The sequence below is a fragment of the Gymnodraco acuticeps genome, unplaced genomic scaffold (genome assembly GCF_902827175.1).
Source record: "Gymnodraco acuticeps unplaced genomic scaffold, fGymAcu1.1, whole genome shotgun sequence".
Taxonomy (NCBI): Eukaryota; Metazoa; Chordata; class Actinopteri; order Perciformes; family Bathydraconidae; genus Gymnodraco; species Gymnodraco acuticeps.
In genome coordinates this window covers 222,204-243,684 of record NW_022992085.1, presented here as the reverse complement: position 1 = coordinate 243,684, position 21,481 = coordinate 222,204, and the positions used below count along the sequence as shown (strand labels likewise).

General features: G+C 42.1%; 1 protein-coding gene across 1 annotated transcript in view; it reads left to right on the top strand.

The window, feature by feature from the left end:
* LOC117537328 (teashirt homolog 2) overlaps positions 1–20,176 on the top strand; it is a 41,663-nt gene extending 21,487 nt beyond the window's left edge. The window contains 2 exon segments of the mRNA XM_034202514.1: positions 16,439–18,039; positions 18,041–20,176. Coding sequence (XP_034058405.1) covers positions 16,439–18,039; positions 18,041–19,477 — 3,038 coding nt within the window. The 3' untranslated portion in view covers positions 19,478–20,176.
* The last annotated feature ends 1,305 nt before the right edge of the window (positions 20,177–21,481 follow it).

Genomic DNA, 21,481 nt, shown 5'->3' with positions numbered 1-21,481 from the left:
GAGAGAGAGAAGTTCATTTTGGAAACCCACTGTCTATTCCCTTTTTGGGTTTAAGCGCCGTCAGCCTTCCCACTGCCTCCACCATGAGAGCCTTGACACTGTCCAGGTCCGTCCTACTTGGCAAGTGGGAGAGCTACAGAGAAAGGCAGAGTTTATTTCCTGTTCTTGTGAATCATATATCAGTACAATTCCCCTCTGTGCTGTTTGGCAACGGCAGAATGACGGGTGTCATTTATCATTCGGACTGAAAGAGGCTGTGGGAAAAGGGATTTGAATTCTTCTGGAAGTGTATGGACTCTCCTTAGTGGTGAATCATTAAACGGAGGAGTTTTTCAACAGGGATATGAGTAACTCCGTGCGCTGGTACTTTGTTCCCTCACTGGCTGGCTCAATCATTAAATGTCTCAAAAATAAGATTTACTAGTTTTATAAAAATTGTGAAGAGACATGGCATTGAGCTTGTAATTGAGGATTTTGCTCTGCTGAATCCTTTTGGCTTTTGGTTTGACGCAATTTTCATGGTCTTGCTTTGCAGGAATCCTATTCAAGCTAATTTGAATTTACACAACATTTGATTAACACTGCATTCGTCAGCTTCTTGTTGTCCTGCTAAGTGATGACATTTCCATCTTCACTGTTATTTTCCACTCTCGGTCGGTTCTGTTGACTGGTATTAAAGATTGTGCTTTATAAACATGTTGTGTTCCTTTTGGATTTGTTCCTTTTCACTTGTCAGGGACGGTTACTATTTCCCACACTTTGAATTGGGTGATCAAAGACTTTTGATAGTCTGTCACCGGCTCTTCAAGCTGCACTGGCAGAAATAAACGTGTCAAGCTTTAACTTATCCTCACAAAAAAACCTACTCCTAACCCCTGCTGCTCTAATTGAGTGTTACTTCCAGAGACCTGTGAACACACTTGCAAAAACTGACTAGATCATAAATCAGGCGTCTATAGACAGAGCCTCCCCAAAGGAAATACTGGTTTCCATGAGCTGGCTGGAAATCAACCTTCCCTTTATGATATTTTTGTACCCACCATCCAACCGTTTTGCCTTTTTATCTCAAAGTTAGTTGAAGTCCTCATCAAATGAAAAGTGTCAATAAGGTATCGTATAGGGAAATGTGTCTCGGTTTGTTTCAGCTGTCAGCAACTGTTAGCTGTCTCTCATGTTCAGATCACAAAGTTAAATGTGCTGTCAGCAAGTCCTCAGCTGGAAATAGACGTGTTGAGGTTAGCCTGAGAAGCACCGCCACCCCCTGCTGCCCAGCCGAATGTAGATCCATCAAACAATGTGAACACATATCAAATCTGAGCGTAAAGGTGTAATGGAGCACATTTTCAGGTTTCCGAGGTGTTGGAATCTGCTATGAAACAAAACGCTACCTTTGGTGTGTCTCTATCTGCATTAATAACACATCTGGTGTTGATGTTATTTGGTAATATTCAGCAGGGAGGATGCAGCAATGCCTTCCTTCTTGCACAGAGTTATATCTTGATGTTTTCTGAACCCACGCTCTTAGTGCGTGACCTCTCCCTGAGGCCCAGAGTCCCGGGCCGGTATCTTGACATGTTAGCCTGCCACCGCCTGCTAAAGAAGAGTGTAGATGCCCCTGAGGTAAACGAAAACATTTGGTTCTTGCCAGACCTGCTCACGTCTCAGCTGGGCCACATGAGCTGGCAGGTGACGCGTGTACAGAGGAGAATCGGAGACCGCAGCGGTGGCCTACTTCTTTTCTTCCACACAGGCCATGCAGGCCACAACCCAGAAACACAGATGAAAATGTTCTTGGCTCACGACACACTGCGGTGAAACTGACAAAGACTGACCTGCATCCAGGTGAAATTCAGCCTGTGTCTTTGCCTTTTGACGCTCAGGGATGGGTTTCATTATAGTATATTGCTTCTAGTTCCTCCGCTTTATGTCTTACATTTATGAAATCCCATTGTTAGTGCAGGCTGATTTTGTGGCTGTGCGTTTCTGATCATCCTTTCTTTTTGTTCTGTAATTTTCGGAAATAGGCTTGACATTGTGTCACCGTCTCGTATCAACATCTGCAATTACCAGACAATCCACACTCAAGTCCCATGGGGGAGTATGATTGCAATTAAAAGTGCGGGGCAAATGTTAATTAAGTAAACTACTTGAAACTGGAAACAGCTAATGTTTAAAAATGTTTTTACTTTTAACCTTGCACTTCTTTTTCACTTCCATTTATGTCCGCAGCCTGGTGCAAATTAAAGTCCAGTTTCCGAGACGCTATCAAAGTTCCTTGTTGTTTTTGTCATTCCCTGGTTAGGCTCAGAAATCATTTATAACATCTACTACTGATAGAATATGAGGACAAATCCACTTAGTTGTTATTCACACTCTGCCACATACAGTAATGCTGTAAAATGTTTGGATGCTCTTCCCCTGACTTGAAGACTTGTAGTGGATAACACTGCGGTTCGGGTTATTAAATCAGAGGGAATAACAGGCCAACTTCTGGCCATTCTTGTGATTGATGAGCCAAGCTTTATTTGCTGAGGCGGTGTGTTTGTTCCTGTGTAATTGTCTACCAGATGGCTAAGCTAACTGTTCTTAAATGCCTTCAGACCTGCAGGGGTCCTGGGTCTAAACATTTCCCCTGCTAATGCCATTATGCCCGCAAACATCTCATGGTTTCTTTTTCCTCTTTGCCTTTCTGATCTCTAATGTTCAGAATCAAAATGGCTTTGCAAGGCATTTAGTTCGAGTTATTGCCTCTGTACGATTCTGTTTTTAATGTGTTCAAAGTAGATGTTTTGAAGTCGCTCTGTTGGTGAACTCCTTTGTGAAAATGAGCCTACTCGAATTTAAAGGGAGATGAGAGAGTTGGGGGGGGGGGCTCCACTCTACCTGTGAGGAGTCAGATTGGAGGAGGAAATGGATCTAGGTGGCAGTGCGAGTCATCAATCACAGCCCCTCAAGGGGAGCTGCAGCTAAAGCTGCTCTGAAGTGCTATCTGTCAGCTGCTGGATCCAGCCGGGGGACCAGAGAGGGGCCGTATCACCACCCATCAGCTCATACCAGCACACAACTGCCATGTAAACATGTGCAGGTGCTTATGTCAAAATAACCCCTGTCCCAGTTCACAAAGTTACCCATATTTCCAGAAACGATCATTGGGCCTTCTTATTGCGAGGTCGTGTCCTCCTTCTTTATGGTTTTTTGTACAAAATACCTCCGGATGCTGCAGTTCCTGTAATAGCTTTTTGATTGTAAACAGCATTGGGTGGTTTATTGTAATTTAAAAGTGAGTGTACTGTGTCTTCTGCTCTCCCCCGTCCCTCCCTTCCCGATTCCTGAATAAAGCCACCAAGTGCTTCTCCGCCAATGTCGAGCCGCGTCTGTCGATACCTCTCAAGATGGATAGTTGTTCTGCATGCTTATTGATTCGGCACAGGCCAGAGATATAAGTATCATTTGTCATTTCTGGAATTATTTGGAGTCCTAGTTAAAACCCAGAGCGGAGGGGGAGATGGCCGTGCCTTGGGGGAGTTGGAGTTGGTGGGGGAGTAGCGAGTTGTCTTAGCTTTGATGAATGACTGCACGGGTTTTTGGTTTTTACTGCAAGCGCCGGGCCCTTTAGCTGCTATTTGCTTTCACCATGGTCCAAGAAAAACAATGCGATGGTCCAAGGACTGAGCAGCACCGTCCTGTCATGTAGCGTAACGCAGCGAGCAGGGTGGTCCGGCAGAGGGGGCGGGTCTTGGACTCTACATGCTGCTCTTCCTAAAGACCCAGTGGGTTGCATGCCGTCCTGCTGCTCTGTGACGGCCCAGAAACACATGCTATGAATTTGAATATTAAGCATGTAGAATCTAAGTAACCAGAAACAGATTGTTCTTGTTCTTAATTTTAAAATAGCATGCAATGGGAAGGGGGGAGGATTTTTTGGTAACAGTAGCTTCAGTGTTTCCCCTGTGACTTTGAGTATGTCCTGTTGTGGGCATCGGGCCAGCAGCTGGCTTCATTACTGTATGGATCATCTTTTAAGACCATTTAAGATCAACGAGAGCTATTGTCCACTAATGACAAAGACTCCGAGAAGTTCATTACTCTCAAACCCTTTTGATTCATTCACCTGAACAGCCGGTTTCACTCCAACAGATTCGCTTTTTTGGATCCAAATTGTTTCTTTTCTTTTTTTTTTCTCATTTTGAAATATGACTTGGAAGTTGAGTAAAAACCTTTTTTTTGGAGTTGGGTGAGGAAAAAGTGTTTAACACAGGAACATGTTTAACAGCAACAACAGAGAAGAGAGGAGAAACCTCAGACACGTGAATGACAAGTAATTATTTCCCTTGTCCATCAAACTGTGTTTTGATGCAAGGATGCGATCAAACATGGTATTAACAACTTCAAGCCTTCAAATGAAAATGATTCTGAAATCGTGTGAAGCCTCTGTGTGAGCTTCTGTGTTGCCCTGCAGCATGAAGCATTCATAAACATGCACAAACACATGAACACACACACACACACACACACACACACACACACACACACACACACACACACACACACACACACACACACACACACACACACACACACACACACACACACACACACAGAGACACACACACTCTGGGCAGGGCAGAGTTTTGCCTGACCAATATTATTGCCACAGCTCTTCAATGCGAGATGACCATTGTGTATTCATTTCCATTTTAGCTTGCCAAAATGTCTTCTCACAGCAGGAGAGAGATAGAGAGAGAGAGAGTGACAGCTTTGTGTGTCTTTCAGTATTTTTGGGTGAATATCCCAATACGCAATGGGCTGACCAACTGCCCCCAGCCTCCCTGTATAGGCGTCCAACAGGACGGTGCTCCAAGCCTACTATAGTTTCATCATTTGTCCTATTCTCACATGGCCTGATCAGAATCTCTGTATCTTAAATACAAAGAACCGCCTCATTATAACCAGTTTGATCACAATCAGAATCGAGTTTATTGCCAGGTACGTTTGCCAGGAATTGGCTTTGGTGTATGGTGGTGCAATCATAAACACCAATAAGCTGTAAGAGAAGGTCAAAAATATAACGATTATAAAACGAAAATATAAAGAAAAAACTATACTAAGACAAGTATTTACACTAAATCTAAATCTACAAAATAAACTTAGTACATTAAATACATGACAATAAATAGCTAACTGTAGTATATCATATTTTAAAGTGGGTTGCGCAGAAATGTGCAAACATATAATAATAAGCCGGGTTTAAAACAAGATATATATAAAGTTTGAATGATTCAAATCAGTTACAGTGATATGCTGTAAGTATCCTCATTGAGCTTGCTACAGTAGGTCATGAAAGAGAGTAGTTGCATACTAGGGCAGTCTTCTCCATTTTGTTTGAGGACAGACAACAGAGGCTTAATCCCTTTGGAGAACTAGTGCATGAATTGATATATCCTCCTCTCCCTCCGTGTGTCTCCCCTCTTGCTAATGTCTTTCCTCGAACTTGAACAAACAGCCTGTGCATGTAGGACACATAAGACAGATGTTTAGGATTACTTTCACCTCATTGCTCTATTGTGTGCACTTTAAGGGAGCTCAGCTGATGTGGAATGCCACTCATTCAGCCTCCGCGCTCCTACAGGGCTCCCCCTGTTTATCAAAGTGCCATCTGCACTCAAGACGGAACAACACCATTTTTTAAGAATGGGGGGATATGAGTCAACGGCATGTTAGTTTTTAAAGCAAGGGAAGAAAAATCTAATATTGCTCTTTCTCCTAATGTTTAATAGTGTTTATTAGGATAAAATAACATAAGGTTTACTTTATTCATCCCAATTCGGGACATGTTAACACATTAAGGCATTGCACATCTACGGATGGAAATTAGCTCAAAGCTAAAATCCGGCATGTTTACGTTTTAAAGCATTATTTGTTTTAAATTGATTAGCTTTTCTTTTTAATGACTGATTTTAAATGCCATTTTCTTAATGTCTTTCATTTTTTGTAAAGCACTTTGAATAGCCTTGTGTTGAAAAGTGCTATATAAATAAACTTGCCTTGCCTTAAATGTTCATCAATGTGCATTGTCCTTCTTCAAATAAACGATTAAATGAAAAAAATACATACATATTGACAGTGAAAGACTATCCGTCAAATACACACGATGAATGGCCAAATTACACCTGACACATTTAAAAGTAGCATATTAGTAAATTAAATGTGCAATAGCATTAAATATAGATGTTAAAGGTACAGTGTCCAGTGTAAAACCAACATGGTGTCCTCTGTAACTGGAGACTATTAGTGTGTGTACACACTCCTATTTTTTTGTCTTTTAAATAAATAAATCTAGCCTCTTGTTTCCCGGCCCCCCATTCGTCTCAGTTTATATGTGTGTGTTTACAGATGTAGAAACAAATGGTCCAGACCCACATTGATATTGTTGAGGGGTGACATTATCTTTTAGCAGAGCACTTATCTAATCTGGCTGCTGTGGGAAGCAGAAGGAAGTGGCTATGGGACAGGGGCCGGGGATACTGCATCTTTAATTACCATTGATATCGCAATAGAGAAGAGAGGGATGGAAGAACATAGCCAGCGGGGGGAGGGAAGGGGGGAGAAGGAGGAGGGAGGGGGCAGTTGAGAGAGGGAGAAGACCCGTGTTCACTTTTTAATTAAGGCTCCGTAGTGTAACTCGTCAATGTACATTATTGGAAGAATGAACGTCAATGCCATTGCTTTTTCTCCCCCTCCTTTATCTCTGTCAATGATTCAAAGACATGATTTATGGTTCGTCTCCGTCTTTCAGGATCATCCATCAAGCGCTGGCTCTGCCGCAGCGCCACCCGTTGTAAATCATTCTGAAAGCCTGTCACTCATTTCCATTAACCGTTCCTCTGTCGCTCTGGTCTCCGCCTCCCCTCAACCTCCTTTTTTCTCCCCCCACCCTGACTCTCTCCTCCCCCTCGGTGCACAACCTACAGCCACGCAGGGTATCAGTTCCGTTCCGCTGCTTCGTCCGCCTACCTTCTTTTCAATAAATTAACCACTTTCTCCCATGCGATGAATAAAAAGGCTCTGCACTGCACTCGCCTTGCAGTCGGCACCTACTCCTCCTCCATTACAGCTGAACACCGTACAAATGTCACGACGCCGACTCGTAGGCTAAATGAGTAGCTCAGAGAAAAATATTTGTGTTGCACTGACTTCTCTGTGGCAGTATTTGAACAACTTTGATATGTTTGCAGTGTGCTACTAATGAATATACACCACACATATAGGCCGCTGCGTCTAGTTTTTATTATGTTTCCTTTAGTGTAGGCGACATGAGGATAATTTACCATATTTTTAACACACTATAAAAGACCATGTGCGTAGGTGTTCACATTGTTTCTTTTGTGCATTCATTCTGGGACTGTATTTAACTTTAACAACCAATGGAAACAATATTATACTTGTAATTATTCCATGTAGTAAAAGCACACTAAGTGGGCTTTAAATGCTGTTGATTTTCTGTCAATTCTACCAGTAGTTTAATTCAGACGCTCAAACAATGACTGCAGTCTTTAACCAGTTTTTATAGAAACAGGTCTTATGAACAGAAATAATTGGCTCAATGGAGTGACTGTCAATCTCTTACAATGGTTGATGTGCCTGCTCTTGGGGAGCCCAATTCACTGGCTTCTCTTTTCATTCTAATCAACATCTAGATATCAACACAGCAGAATACCCACAAACAGCAGAAAGCCTGTTTTGAGGGGAAACTTTCAACTATTGGTTGCCAACACATTTCACTATTTGGGCAGCCATTGTTCTCAGAATGGGCTGTCAAAGTGACAATGCGCAGCAGGCAAATCCAGAAGTTTGCACTTTTCAGAAAGCAGCGGGCCCTAATCATTTTGCAGAGGACACTTGACAACAAATTTGCCATTAAAATGAATCTGAATAGGAGGGTGCGAGGCTGTTTTGAAGCCTTCCTGCCTCACTTACTGTTGCTCGTCTTGTCCCACAGAGCTGCAGGTTTGGCGGGCTTGCTTCTCTCCCTTTATGCTTGCCATGAAGCCGCCTTTGGTCCCAGTAGAAACTGACAGTACCACGCTTCAGCTGCAAATTCACTCTGTAGCCTCATTGTATTTAATGAAGGGAAAAAGTGGCAATCTACTATTAATGAACTTGGAATGTAAAAAAATGCCTTCCTTTGCTGAAAACTGCATAAAACTGCTTGTACAAGGAAAGCTTTAGCTGGAGCCCATCCAGAATCTAATGAAAGATCCATAGAGGGACAGAGCGGGCGGGAAGACTTAGTGAAATGCAGATTGTTTTAGAATACACAGTCTCTTCCAGCTGCACTATCAGATTCATCTAGTCCTGACCTTGATGGAGTGCTGTTGTTCTTTGGGAGGGCCAGTGTTTAGGGTTCATGAAAGGTTTATGATGCAGGGACTGTATGTACTGTATATATGTGTACTGATCTCAGGGGAAGACTAAAAGGTACACAGTCAGTGGAGCAGAGTGTGAAGGAGACTTGCCACAGGCTTTCTATACTTTGAAGAGGACATTTATGCTTTTGGGGGTTCTCCTTTTCCTACAGTGTGTTGGACTCCTTTGTTTACTTCTGGAACATCGTGACATCACTATGCAACACTCGCACTTCTATTCGCCAGCGCTCAAAAACACTGTATGTGATAGGCTAAGGGGCGGGACATCTCTAAGCGGTTGACTAATCACAACAGAGCCAGCCAGCTAACCAATCAGAGCAGACTGGGCTCTGGTTTCAGACAGAGGGTGAAAAGAGGTGCTGCAGAACAGGCAGTATGAGGAAAATAAAGAGCTTTTTGAACATTAAAGCATGGAGACATGTCACAGTAGAAGCACAAATATGAACCTGAAAATGAGCAAAATATTCTCTGTTTAACGAAGAAATGTACAATTGAAAACATGATCCTCGATATATCCCTTCAAATGCAAAATAAAACCAAATCATAATGAAGTAAATGATTACAAAGCATCAGGCAGTGATTGGTTTGGAATAGAAAAGCTTTTTATGAGTTGCACGTTAGGCGTGTGTAGGCCATCATACCTTTCACTCGGCATCTCATAAAACTAGAACAAAGGCCTTATGTGTGCGAGGCAGTGGTCCTTTAAACGATGGCCCACTTTCCTCCCTGCTGCCACACAAACATTCCTGACTGACATTCAATCAGGGAAATTTGAACCAAAGCAAGATGGTCTTTTATTAGTACCGCCCTGTTTGCTCGACTGGTCAGCTCCAATATGCGCGGCGGTTTGAGTGGCGTACTGTAAGATGATGGGTTCACTCTCTGATAAGGGTGAATGAGGGGTAAACTGCTATTCTGCAGAAAGGAACCATCAGACCTCATCATGTCGCTCCTGGAGAGCCGTGTCACGAGCTCTTCAGAAACCGAGTGACAGAGCGGCTCCCCTCCTGCTCGAGGAAAATACACTCTGAGCTGAAGCCGCCCTGCTTCTGCTCCGCCAACTGGAACTTTGTATCAGTCAGGCCAGAAAAGATCATCTGTAATCTCACAAATATACACTGCGGCTTTTAAGCCTCTTCAGTTGTAACGTAATCCTACATGCTCGCCAAAATTGTTTATATTTGTCTTTCCTTGTTAGCAGAGGAGCACACAGAGGAAACAGCCATGCTTTGTACAGTATATTTTAAGCATCGTATACCAAACAGAACAAAATAAGCGTTATTCAGCTGTTGGGGTTTGTTCAGCCAAATCACACAAATCAACATTTGATTACTTATATTTTGTTGTTTCTAGCAATGCAGATAGTTTTGAGATATCTTCTATCTAATGGGAGCGCAATCTTAGTTTCAGCACAGCGATTTGCAGTTATACAAAACGTATTCATACTGTTTACTCAAGTAAAAGTAATATTACAATTTAACTAAGGCTGCTGATGTATTAGCAACATAACATACTTCAAGTCTCAAAATTAAATATATTCTGCCTGATCAATCCTATTAGAGTTGTCTGATCAGATGTTTGGGACATCATCATTGCTACATTTAGTTTTAATTGGTAGCCTACTTTAATTACATAGTGTGTTGAACCCGAGGTAAATGCTTATACAACTGGCTAATTTAATCTATAACATGACATCTTATTTGGATTACGAATAAAATGTTTTATATATATAGTATGTTGCACAGTGTACCGATACTTGAAAGGTACCGCGATACCCTGCCGTTAAAAACGTTACGATTCCTCCGTTTCATTAGTATCGGTACTTTAAGAATGACGGGGAAAAGTACTCCGGTGAGAAAGCGCTGTTTTAATAAGAGCCGTGTGCGCTCTGCTCCGTGCCTGCAGTCCCTCCCCTCTCTCAAGCACGCTCTAAGTCCCTCCCCTCTCTCGTGCACGCGCTAGCTGCCAGAGCATGTGAGCAAACGAGAAGCATGGCTGCAAGTGGGAGTGCAGCTGCCGCTGCGCCTCGGCTTGTTGACAAAAAAGACGCCAGAAGCGAAATGTGGAAGTATTTGAGCTATATCTCTGACAGTGAGGGCAAGCCTACGGACACCACGAGGCCTGTCTGTGAGACATGTATTAATTGTATTTAATACGAATTCTTGTCATTTATTTTATTTATTGTTCTCATTGTTTAAAAGTGTGTGAAATAAATCACAATAATTACATTTAAGACTGTTTCCCTTTTTTAAAGAAAAGTATCGAAAAATAATCGGAATCGCAATTCTTGACTTGGTATCGAAACCAAAATGTTGGTATCATGACAACACTAATATATAGTCCTTATGCCAAATGTGTAGTTTCAGCTGTCAAATAATAATAATAATACTTTTTGTGATAGTGCAATTAAAGTAAAGTGACATGAAACTTGTACGATACTTAAATGAATGTAGGTAAGATATTATTAGGTACAACTATACATTGTAATTCATTACAAACAGCATAGTTAAAGAAAATCCATATTTATTTAGTTGATAATGTTCAGTTATAGTAAACATTTTCCGAGAAGCGGCAATTTAATTGTATGTTTATTACTTAGGAAGCAGTAAATAAAAGTAAGTTATTATATGTGAGGTGTATGTTGTGGGCACTGAGTGTATATATAATACAGGTGAACAACCCTTTAAAAAACGACCTACCTACTTCTGGTTTTGTCCATGTGAACAATAGTATCTCACTCACAGATAGATAATTTCCTCCTGGCTTTGTGCTGCTGGTCTGGAGAGGGTCTAGCAGACAGGATGGGCGTGTTGTGTGTATAATTGTCTCAGCCGGTGCTGTTAGGGGGCCCTTTGGTGAGATGCAACACCCACCGACTGCATGTGATGTGGCGGCTGTGGCACGTTCAAAGTGATGACTTAGGTGCTGGGGTGCAGATTGCAGTGCTCTCCCACCGCTCACTTCCAATTAGGCACCGGGCCGACTGATGCGTCTCGGAGCAGAAGCTTCTAGTGGGCATCAAAAGGAGCAGCGTCGCTCGGTGACATCACGGAGCTCCTGCAGCTTCATGCAGGGCAATCAGATGTGGCTCAGTAATATCATGATTAGCGTTCATACAAAGACAGACTCATAGAAATGTGTACAATTGCATAAAAAGTGGCTCATTTCTTAAAGGCTGCGAAGCCCAGGCTGCCTCCCTTTGGATATTCCTTTGTGTTTGTTGCTGTGCTTCCCAAAGTTCTCTGTGTTTTTAGTTAACAGAATGTTGGTAGTGAAAACATTTTTGATTAATTGCCATAATTATTGTGATCATGTTTGCCCAAATGCACAGCCAGATGGCAGGATATGGTGTCATATTTGCGATCTTCTCATTAATCTGGCTCTCGGTCCATCTGAGCACATTGTGCCGTTTGCTGTGTTCACAATCTGTCCTCGAGTTGTCCGCGTCTTTTTTGGAGCTGCAAGTTTTCATTTGATTATATTAGACTATAAAATATTAAAGTTGAGGGCGTATGAAAGCAAGGCATTTATCTGCATGAATAGCTTGTGTTTAGTGAAGTACATAATGTGCTTTAGGTAACATCTCCTCCATGCATACAAAAATGAACATGAGTGTTTCCGTCTCATGGTTTTGTAGCGAAAGCCTCAGGAAGCTTCAACAAACCACTTTTGCGGTGCTTTTTAACCCCCTTTTTCATTATCTAACTTATGTATGGTGCTTTTTATTTTGACCAGAATGTGTATCACAATACTCTTGATAACAATTTGATGATATAGACTCGGTTACAGTGTGTCTGCAGAGTTTTGAGGACTATTAAGAATGTCATTTAAAAGTGTTGGAATGAAATAATGGACCAGGTGGGAGCTAACGACACATTCCTATTTTAAAAGCGAGTCAAAAACTATTTAATTCTGTGATATCAATTAACCTCCAGACAAATGTTGTCAAAGGGAGCAGTCTGAATGTGATTGTTCTCTATTTACTCTGCATTGTCCTTGGGCTCGAGGAGACTGATTCCTGACAGGGAACAATGAAGAGAGAAGTGTTTACAGATCTTTACAGATGGCTCCGGGGCTCAGAATTAGCTCCTCGCAATATCTCAAGTGATTCGGTTCAGTCTTAACTTCAGTCATCAAGACTATCATCAGGATGTCTGACAATGTATCCGTTTGATCTTGACGTTCACTACTCACCGTGTTCGTCAGATATCACTGTCAAATATTAAACCTTGTGACATGTGTTTCTCATTCTAATGATAGCTCACTGAAGAAATCACAATCACATCATGTCGGCTTTCAGAAACTTCTTTCTGTTTCTAACGTTGCAAAACTTTGGAAGTAGGATTTGTACATCATGTACTTTTCCACTGACATTTCACACCTATTTATAACAGCAGATAAGCACGGTGACTAAGTGTTTTTTAAATTAACGGACAATTCATTGAACACATTGCTTACATGTGAGTGAAAACACACGATAGTTATTGAGACAGACTAGAGATTGCTCAGTGATCCTGAGTGCGTTGTGGAGCGTTCTCCGCCTTTACGGCAGGCCTCCTTTTTTTATCCTCGTCTTTTCCTTTTTTTTTAACATGGCATAAATCCGGGAGATGAAAATGTCATGGAGCAGGTTCATTTTGCAAAGAGGTTTTGATTGCCATGCGCGTGTAATTGATTGTTCCAAGGACAGGGGGAAATCTAGAAATGTCATAACAGTCCTGCTTAGGTTGGTCCCACCACAAGGCAATCAATGAGAAGTAAAAAGAGATATTGATTTGCGAGCAGCAAAAACTGTAGCTTGAGACAACCGGAGAGCGCTGGGGAAAGTGGCACAGACGTGCAGACCTGTCACTGGCACCTATGAATTACCCAATCTTCTCTGAAGATAGTGTTACCTCGGATACTCACAGTCCTGCGATGGGTATTGCAGCTGTCCATTAGCTAAGCTCCTCAGGCTGGTAACTCTCCCTGGCTTGTCAGATTAATGAAGGAAATGTTGACCTTCCAGGGGATAAATGTTGACGTTCTCAAATTTACAAAAGTTCCTACTGACATGTTAACATTGGAACCCGAATGCCCTTTTACAGCTGGCACACAGATTTCCAAAATGATTGACACATTTTGAATAGACTCACTTACACAAGGGAGAAGGGATTGTGTACTCTAGGAAGATACTAATGCTTGAAGTTGAGTTGTAAATATATTGTCGTGTAAGCATTTAGCACCAATCCAGTTGGACTGCCTCAAATGTAGCAGTATATGTAATGTACTGTTTCCTATGCTGGTTTCTCTAGATGCAAGGGGAAAAAGCCTTTTGGCTCAGAAATAGGCTTCTGTAAATCTAGTCCTCGCTATGCCAAGAGTCTGCTCTAACGGATAAAGGTTATAAACACTTCAACTGCCTGATTTATGATGGACACCTCAGGTTTTTTGACCTTTGCATATCTCTGTCTGAAGATATAAATTTGTAGTGACACAGATTGGAGGCTTTACAGCAGTTTATGACATGCTAAATCTCAGGCAAGGCATGCCAGCCTCTTGTTTTGTAAGGCTAGTTAGACTGGGAGTTGCCTTGCTTGGACTCACAGACAACATTTTCAAAGCAGGCAGTAAGTTGTAAAAAATGTGCCTGAGAACAAGCAGATTCTGCTCTACCCTTTTTAGTGTTAAACGGTGATCCACCAGTTCTTTTAACAATGACTTTTTCGTCTGGCCTATCCCCATTTCATTCTGTATTCTTAACAACACTTGTTTCAATGACCTTTTCGAAGGTGTTGGCATTGTCCTTGAATATGCTCTTGTATGAGAATAAGGCAGCCTGGCATGGCAGCATTACAGTGGTTAGACCAAAAGCACGGTTACAAATGGTGTGAGTAGCGGAGTAAGACAGAGTTGTGGATATCTTGGAGTGATCCCTGCCAGAAGGTTAATTGGAGCCTCTGGATGTCTGATACTTAGGGCATCTGATAGAAAGGCGTCGAACAGTAGGAAGGGCAGCTGTTAATCTCTGTCAATTCCATCCTCAAATACAACGATAAGACGCAAACATTAACATTAAAATTGAACTACATGGAAGTGGTTATTTCCAGGAAAACAGTTCTCCGTCTTTGTGAAACTCACATTTATCTTACACATAGGGTAGGTGAAGCATATATTTGGGAGTTATAAGCTACATCAAATATGCAGGAAATGGCCTTTACTGTACATGATGGTGCATACTTGAGCCATTTCTCACTGGACTGGAAAAATGCTCATCTCCCCACTTTGGTGTACGCTCTTCCCAGTCTTAGTTTTAGTGACGACTTTGAAGAGAGAGGACATCAAGTTGGAGCTTGTCATAGCCATTGGTGTTCTCCTTCACTGTGAATACTATATATAAGACTATAAATAAAACATTCCTGTGTGCTCTTGACAACTCTCTCCCTGAGCATCAAGGGTGTTTTGGAGGCCATCACCGATCTCGGTTGGCCAATCAAACCATCTCTCTTGCGGTGGATCAAGGTCACAGCACACCGGGGCTCTTGGGTGCGAGTGTGTGTGTGCAGGCTCTTGTTCACGAGGCCCCATTCTCCATGTTTGTTTTGAAAGTCCGAATCCCATCTCCATCCATTAGCTGGCAGGCATTCACCTCCAGGGTTTCTCTTGAGGCACTTGTGAAATATTGATAATAAAAAAAGTTTTATTTTCAGAAGGCAAAAAAGGGGAAGACCAGTGTGGGACTCCTGAGTGCTCGTCTTCAGCCATCCCCCTCGTGTAGTGCCCTCTATTCAGAAGAGAAATATTAACCACATGAAATGCATAAGTGCCTGGACAGGGTTGTTATGCCCTATTCATATTTAACTCAGAGCACATCTGCCACGTCGCTCCCAAAATGCACATTTCCAGCATGCCTATGAGGCGTAAAATATCTTGGATATGTGACAGCACTGACAAACTGTATTTATGGCAGAATATCTTCAAAAGATATGCAAACATTGGCTGTGATATTGTTGTGTGGGTTGCTGGATGTTTAGATTCTAAATAATCTGAAATAGTTATTGTCAGAAGAGGACACTTTAATCATCTGTGGCTGTGTTCATATTATGTCGTGCAAACCCTGCAGCCACATGAAAAACCCCGCTATGCTGAGTCAGAGTTCCCACTAATTGGATGATGGGAACTGTGTCAATTAGAAATACTGTTGTTTAATTATCTGTTAATTGAAGCAATAATGTTTGTGTTCTATGAGTTGAGAGAATGAACAGGTGAATAATGAAAGAAGTAATTGCTGTTTATGACACTGTCAGGGAAAATATAATGACGTGACAGATTGCCAGTCATTTTTTGAATCTGTTTTTTAATTGTGTACACTGATAATTAAATCAGCTTTTTTACACAAGTTAGATCAACATAATCATCAGCATCACAATCACATTTGCAACATGTTTTTTATTTTGCTTAATGGCCACATATCTGAAGAAGTTGTGTTTTCTGATCTATTTTAAGTCAATCTTTTTAATGTATTAAGACTAGTTTGCGTTAAGACATTTCTAACATGTGGTTTCAGGGAAGCTGAAATGTTATCCAGAACAGAAGGCTTTCATTTTCATTGCAGTTTTGGGACATCCATAATCACTATGGAATCGGTCATTTACAATAACACTTAGCAGGCCCCAGAAGAATCAATTCCCTTTTGTCACTCAGTGGCCAATGATTGTTGTAAACATCTCAACTTGAGGCCAGAAAAAACCTTGGACACAGCACTAAGTCAATGGCCTGTCGTGAATCACATGGTGCCGTTACACCAGCAGCAGTCTGTTAGTAAAGACATTACGTCCAGCTTTACTCTCCAACCTCCCAAGGCACAACATAGACACCATGATGTTGTCCTTTAAGGCCTCTGTGACTTATACTTCACAAAAAAACAATACTTGATGCATGAAGATTTTGTAAATATTGTATCTTGTGAATAACTTTTCCTAAACTTCTTTTGACATAGTGTATTAATGTTATCTTTTTCTCTTCATTTCCAGTGTATGAAGATGGTGTTCTTCAGGATCCCGTTCCTGAGGAAGACGCCGAGAACGACACTCAAACTGAAGAGGAAGGCTCCGAGAAGACCAGCCCCAAAGTGTCCGAGGACAGAGAGCTGGACAACAAGAGCAACAACACTTTTAGCAACCAGAACTCGCCCATCAGTGTCCTTTCCAATCATGAAGCCGAGTTAGAGTTAGCGTCACGCCTTAGCGACACCAGTGACAGACTCTCAGACTTCAAAACCTCCTCGCCACCTGTGAGCGAGAAGGATGACAAAAGTCTCAGCTCCAAGCATAAAGAGGAGACGGGCGGCAGCTTGGAGAAGATGAGGGCGGCTTATGCAAACTTTCTTTCTGATTCTTACTGGACGGGGATAGGGATGGACTTAAAAATTGGCAAAAGCGCCAGCAAAGCCAACTGTGACAGCAAAGCCAACTGTGACAGCACCAAGACTGAGTTTGACTGGCACCAGGATGCACTCTCCAAGACCCTGCACCACACACTCTCCCCAAAACCCACTGCCAAACCTAACCTCTTCAGCTCCGTCCACCTGTACAGGCAAACCACCAAACCCTGTGGCTCAGGGTTCACAGGGGCCAGCCGATTTCGTTGTAAGGATTGTAGCGCAGCCTATGACACTCTTGTGGAGCTGACGGTCCACATGAGCAGGAGTGGACACTACCAGGACAACAACCACGGCAAACAGAGTAATTCCTCTGGTTCGTCCTCGAAATCCAGGAAACGAAACTTGCACGATATGGAAGGAAAAGAGGATGCGCAAAAAGTTTTGAAGTGCATGTTCTGTGGCCACTCTTTTGAATCACTCCAGGATTTGAGCGTCCATATGATTAAAACTAAGCATTACCAAAAAGTGCCTTTAAAAGAGCCACTCTCAGTACTCACATCCAAATTATTGCCACCATCAAAGAAACGGGGCTTTGAGACGGTGAGACCTTGCTCCCCTGACTCCACGACTGGTTTATCTGGCTACACAGAGGCACAAAGGGCCGCAGCCATTTCAAATGCTACCAACAATCGCTACGGCTATCAGAATGGAGCGAGTTACACCTGGCAGTTTGAGACTTGCAAGTCTCAAATTCTCAAATGCATGGAGTGTGGAAGCTCCCATGACACCCTTCAGCAACTCACCACGCATATGATGGTTACTGGACACTTCATCAAAGTCACAAACTCAGCCTCGAAAAAGGGTAAACAGTTAGCCCTTGACCCCTTGGCCATTGAAAAGATCCAGAGTTTAGTTGAGCCTGCTGTTAGTTACACAGAGGGAGAAACGGTGCCTCCAAAAACTCCCTCCCCCGGGAGTGTTGAGAAAGACGGCCAGGGGGAAGGTACATCAGAGAAAATGGAAGAAACTGAAACTAAAGATGACAAGCAAGAGAGTGAGGATCAAAAGGCAGCCAATGGGGCTTTTAAGTACCCTTATCTCCGTGAGGAGGATCTTGAACAGGACTCTGGGGGAGGAGGGGACATTCTCAAATCTTTAGCCAACACAGTGGCCTCTGCCATCAATAAAGCTCAAACAGGGACACCGAGCTGGAGTGCCTACCCGAGTATTCACGCTGCCTATCAGCTCTCTGGCCTCATCAAAAGAGCGCCTCTCTCTGCGTCCCCCCCCCTCTCAGCTAAAGCAGACATTTAACCACAAGCTGAGACCGATTGCCCCCAAGGGGAAGTCATACCACAGGGCTGTGGGAGTGGAGGCTCCCCAGGGACAGCATCAAAATGTGGACATAAAAAAGGAAAAGGTTGGCATTAGTGATGGCAAAGAAAGTCAGAATACTAAGTTTGATCTGTTGGAGAATGATGACAGCGATTGTCAGGATGATTCCTCTTCCTCTTCAAAGCTTGATGCAGACTGTATGAATGAAGGGAGTGATGCGATCAAAGGGAAGATGAGCCCAGATTTCTCTGACAGAGGCAAGACACCGAGCCCCTCTGCCAGCAATGGACGCAGCGCTACTTCAGAGCCTCTCAGTGACACTCAGTCTCTCCTTGGCATAAACCCTCTTAGTGCTCTGCAGTCTGTTCTTAACAATCATCTGGGCAAAGCAAATAAGTCCAATAACTCAAGACTAGATAAACTCACAGCTCACACCCAGTCTATTTTTGCTGACCTTAACCGTAGCAGCGAGAAACAAGCTTTAATGCTTGGTAATGCGATGAGAAAAATACCCGATAACCCCTTTCTATTTGTCAGTGAGGACCAACCGATAGACCTGACGAAATCTAAACACAGCAAGTCGAGTTCCTCTGTCCTTCAGCCCTCCACCCCCATGCCACAGAAATATGCCCTGTCTGACATCGCAGATATGTTGAAAGTTCTTCCAAAAGCCACAACGCCGAAATCTTCCATACCGTCACGGATCCCGTCGATGAAGCTGGAATCAGACGTCAGGCACTTTGAGGACATGTCTCCCGAGGTTTACTCCGTCCACAAGCGTAAAGGCAGACAGTCGAACTGGAACCCTCGGCATCTTCTCATCCTGCAAGCTCAGTTCACCTCCAGCCTCTTCATGACCTCTGAGGGGAAATACCTGCTCGCAGACCTCGGCCCTCAGGAACGGATGTACATCTCCAAGTTCACCGGATTGTCCATGACCACCATAAGTCATTGGTTAGCCAACGTAAAATACCAACTGCGGAAAAGTGGAGGGACCAAATTTCTGAAGAACATGGACACCGGTCACCCCATCTTCTACTGCAATGACTGCGCCTCCCAGTTTAGGTCACCCAACCAATTCATTTCCCATCTGGAGACCCATCTCGGGTTCCTACTCAAAGACATGGGCCAAATGCCGGTAGAGCACCAGAAGGACGAGCCAGAACTGTCGAAGGCCCTCAGCGTCAGGGCCTCCGACGCTCTAGTCACAGACAATGACATTGAATCAAAGTTCAGATGTAAGCTCTGCTGTCGGACATTTGCGAGCAATCACGCAGTCAAACTCCATTTGAGTAAAACTCACAGCAAATCCCCTGACAACCATTCACAGTATGTGGAAATGGACAGGGAGTAGTTGTTCCTATTATTGTCACTTTTTGTTTCTTTTTCTTACTTTTTTTATTTAATACACTGGTCAGATATTTCAACCATTTTTCAATTAGTTTAGTGTGCATCATTTGAAACATTTCATGGAGTACAGCGAAGACACACTGGTTAGGAATGGTATAAGGTTAACTAAGAGATACTTTTGCACCCTGCTCAAATGCATCACCGGTAATTAAGTGTATTACTGCTTGAAGAAATATAATTGCTGATGTTTGCATGCAATAGCTCTGGCTATGACTACTATTTATTTGTATGATATGTCAAGTTTCAATTGTATTTCAAAGACAAACATAATTAACTAATTGTACTTTACAACTTCTGTGATACAACACACCTGCATAAACGTGCAGCTGTTCAAACAGGTAGCCCGACACATGATAACACACACGCAGAACTGTACAGTGTATTGCTATGTAAAGATGTTTTGTGTTGATAGAAGATTAAAAAAAAAGCACTTTAATAAATGTTTAATCACCAGTTTAGACTCGGAATCTGTACATGACTCAAAGATAATTAGGCAGTTTGGAAACAAGGATATTTCACATGTACATATATTTTAGAAGAATAAACAAACAGTGTGTTTCATGCAACAAGGATAACAGCAAGACAGATGATACCTGTGATACCTGCACCTTTTTTTACTTATTCAAATAAAGAGTTAACATTTGATAACAGCCTGTATATCTTTTTTCTTCCTTTAATGTTTGTTTACCAAGGTACTAGCTTGATTTTTTTTTTAGGATTATTACCTAATCATTTAGATTAATGTTTTAAAATGCTTACCGACTGATGAAAATAAGGACGATAATGATCTATATTATACCAATGCATTGTAATAGCGTTATGCAAGTATCTGTAAATATCAAAAGATACGTTTCCTGATTATTTCCAAAGAAAGTTTCCCAATAAAACTATAGGTTTTTTGTATAACAATTCATTACGACCGAGAACAGAAGGTCACACACATTTGAAATGTGGCTACCAGCAAAATATACAATTGGAGATGTATGGAGCCAAATATGAACAATAATAACGTAATAATCCATTTATATGAACCTGGATGTAAACCAAGCCTTTCTTTCACCAAAACAATCTATATTTTTACGTTTGAAATACCAAATGATTACTTATTTCGAGCAAACTTCTCAGGGAATAATCAGGAAAATCTTCAGAAATGACAAACCCATAATATAAAAAGTTTCCCACGTATCTTATATTTAATTTTACAATTCCTCCAGCATCTATTGCATGCTTTGAAATCCACGGAGAACCTCACAGCTACACCCTCATACTGTACAGCACACTGCATTGCTTCCCTTACCTTATGACTTTTAGATACACCCTAAGATACATCTTCTTGTCACACTTTATTGCTTTCCTGCGAACGCCGCTGCTGTTGCTGCAAGATGGTATCATAACAATTAAACATATTTCCTCCAGCTCTATTATTTCAAGGCTATTAAAAATAATTGCCTTCTAAATTCATAAACATTTTATGCAATTCATCTCTTTTTCCAGCAATCAAGTCCTCAATTACCTCCACCCATCAAATCTGTGTTTTATAACTGCCGACTGACATTTGATGGCGAATGGGGAAAAGCACATGGGCGCTGTGGTGATTTGAATGCTGTGACACCAACTTGCCCCCTATTGTTGGAAATGAGCAGGCAATCACGTTGTTCATCAGATGACTCCTAATGCTGTTAAAGTATTCAGCTATAATTTCTCCCTGCATTTATAATTACTGTCAAAGACCACACACCTCACTGAGCAGATTAAAGCTATCAATTATTTACTGCCTTTCTCCGCCGCCGATGGATCTCTGATTTGTCTGTAGGGCCATTATGTTTTAAGAGCAACTTATTCTAAACCGAAGCCAAGCGTTGTCTTTAAGATGCAGGAAGATGCTTTGCAGGAAATAAAATGTTTATTATTAGATGTGTGTGTTAAGGGAAATTAAAAGCAAGGGTTG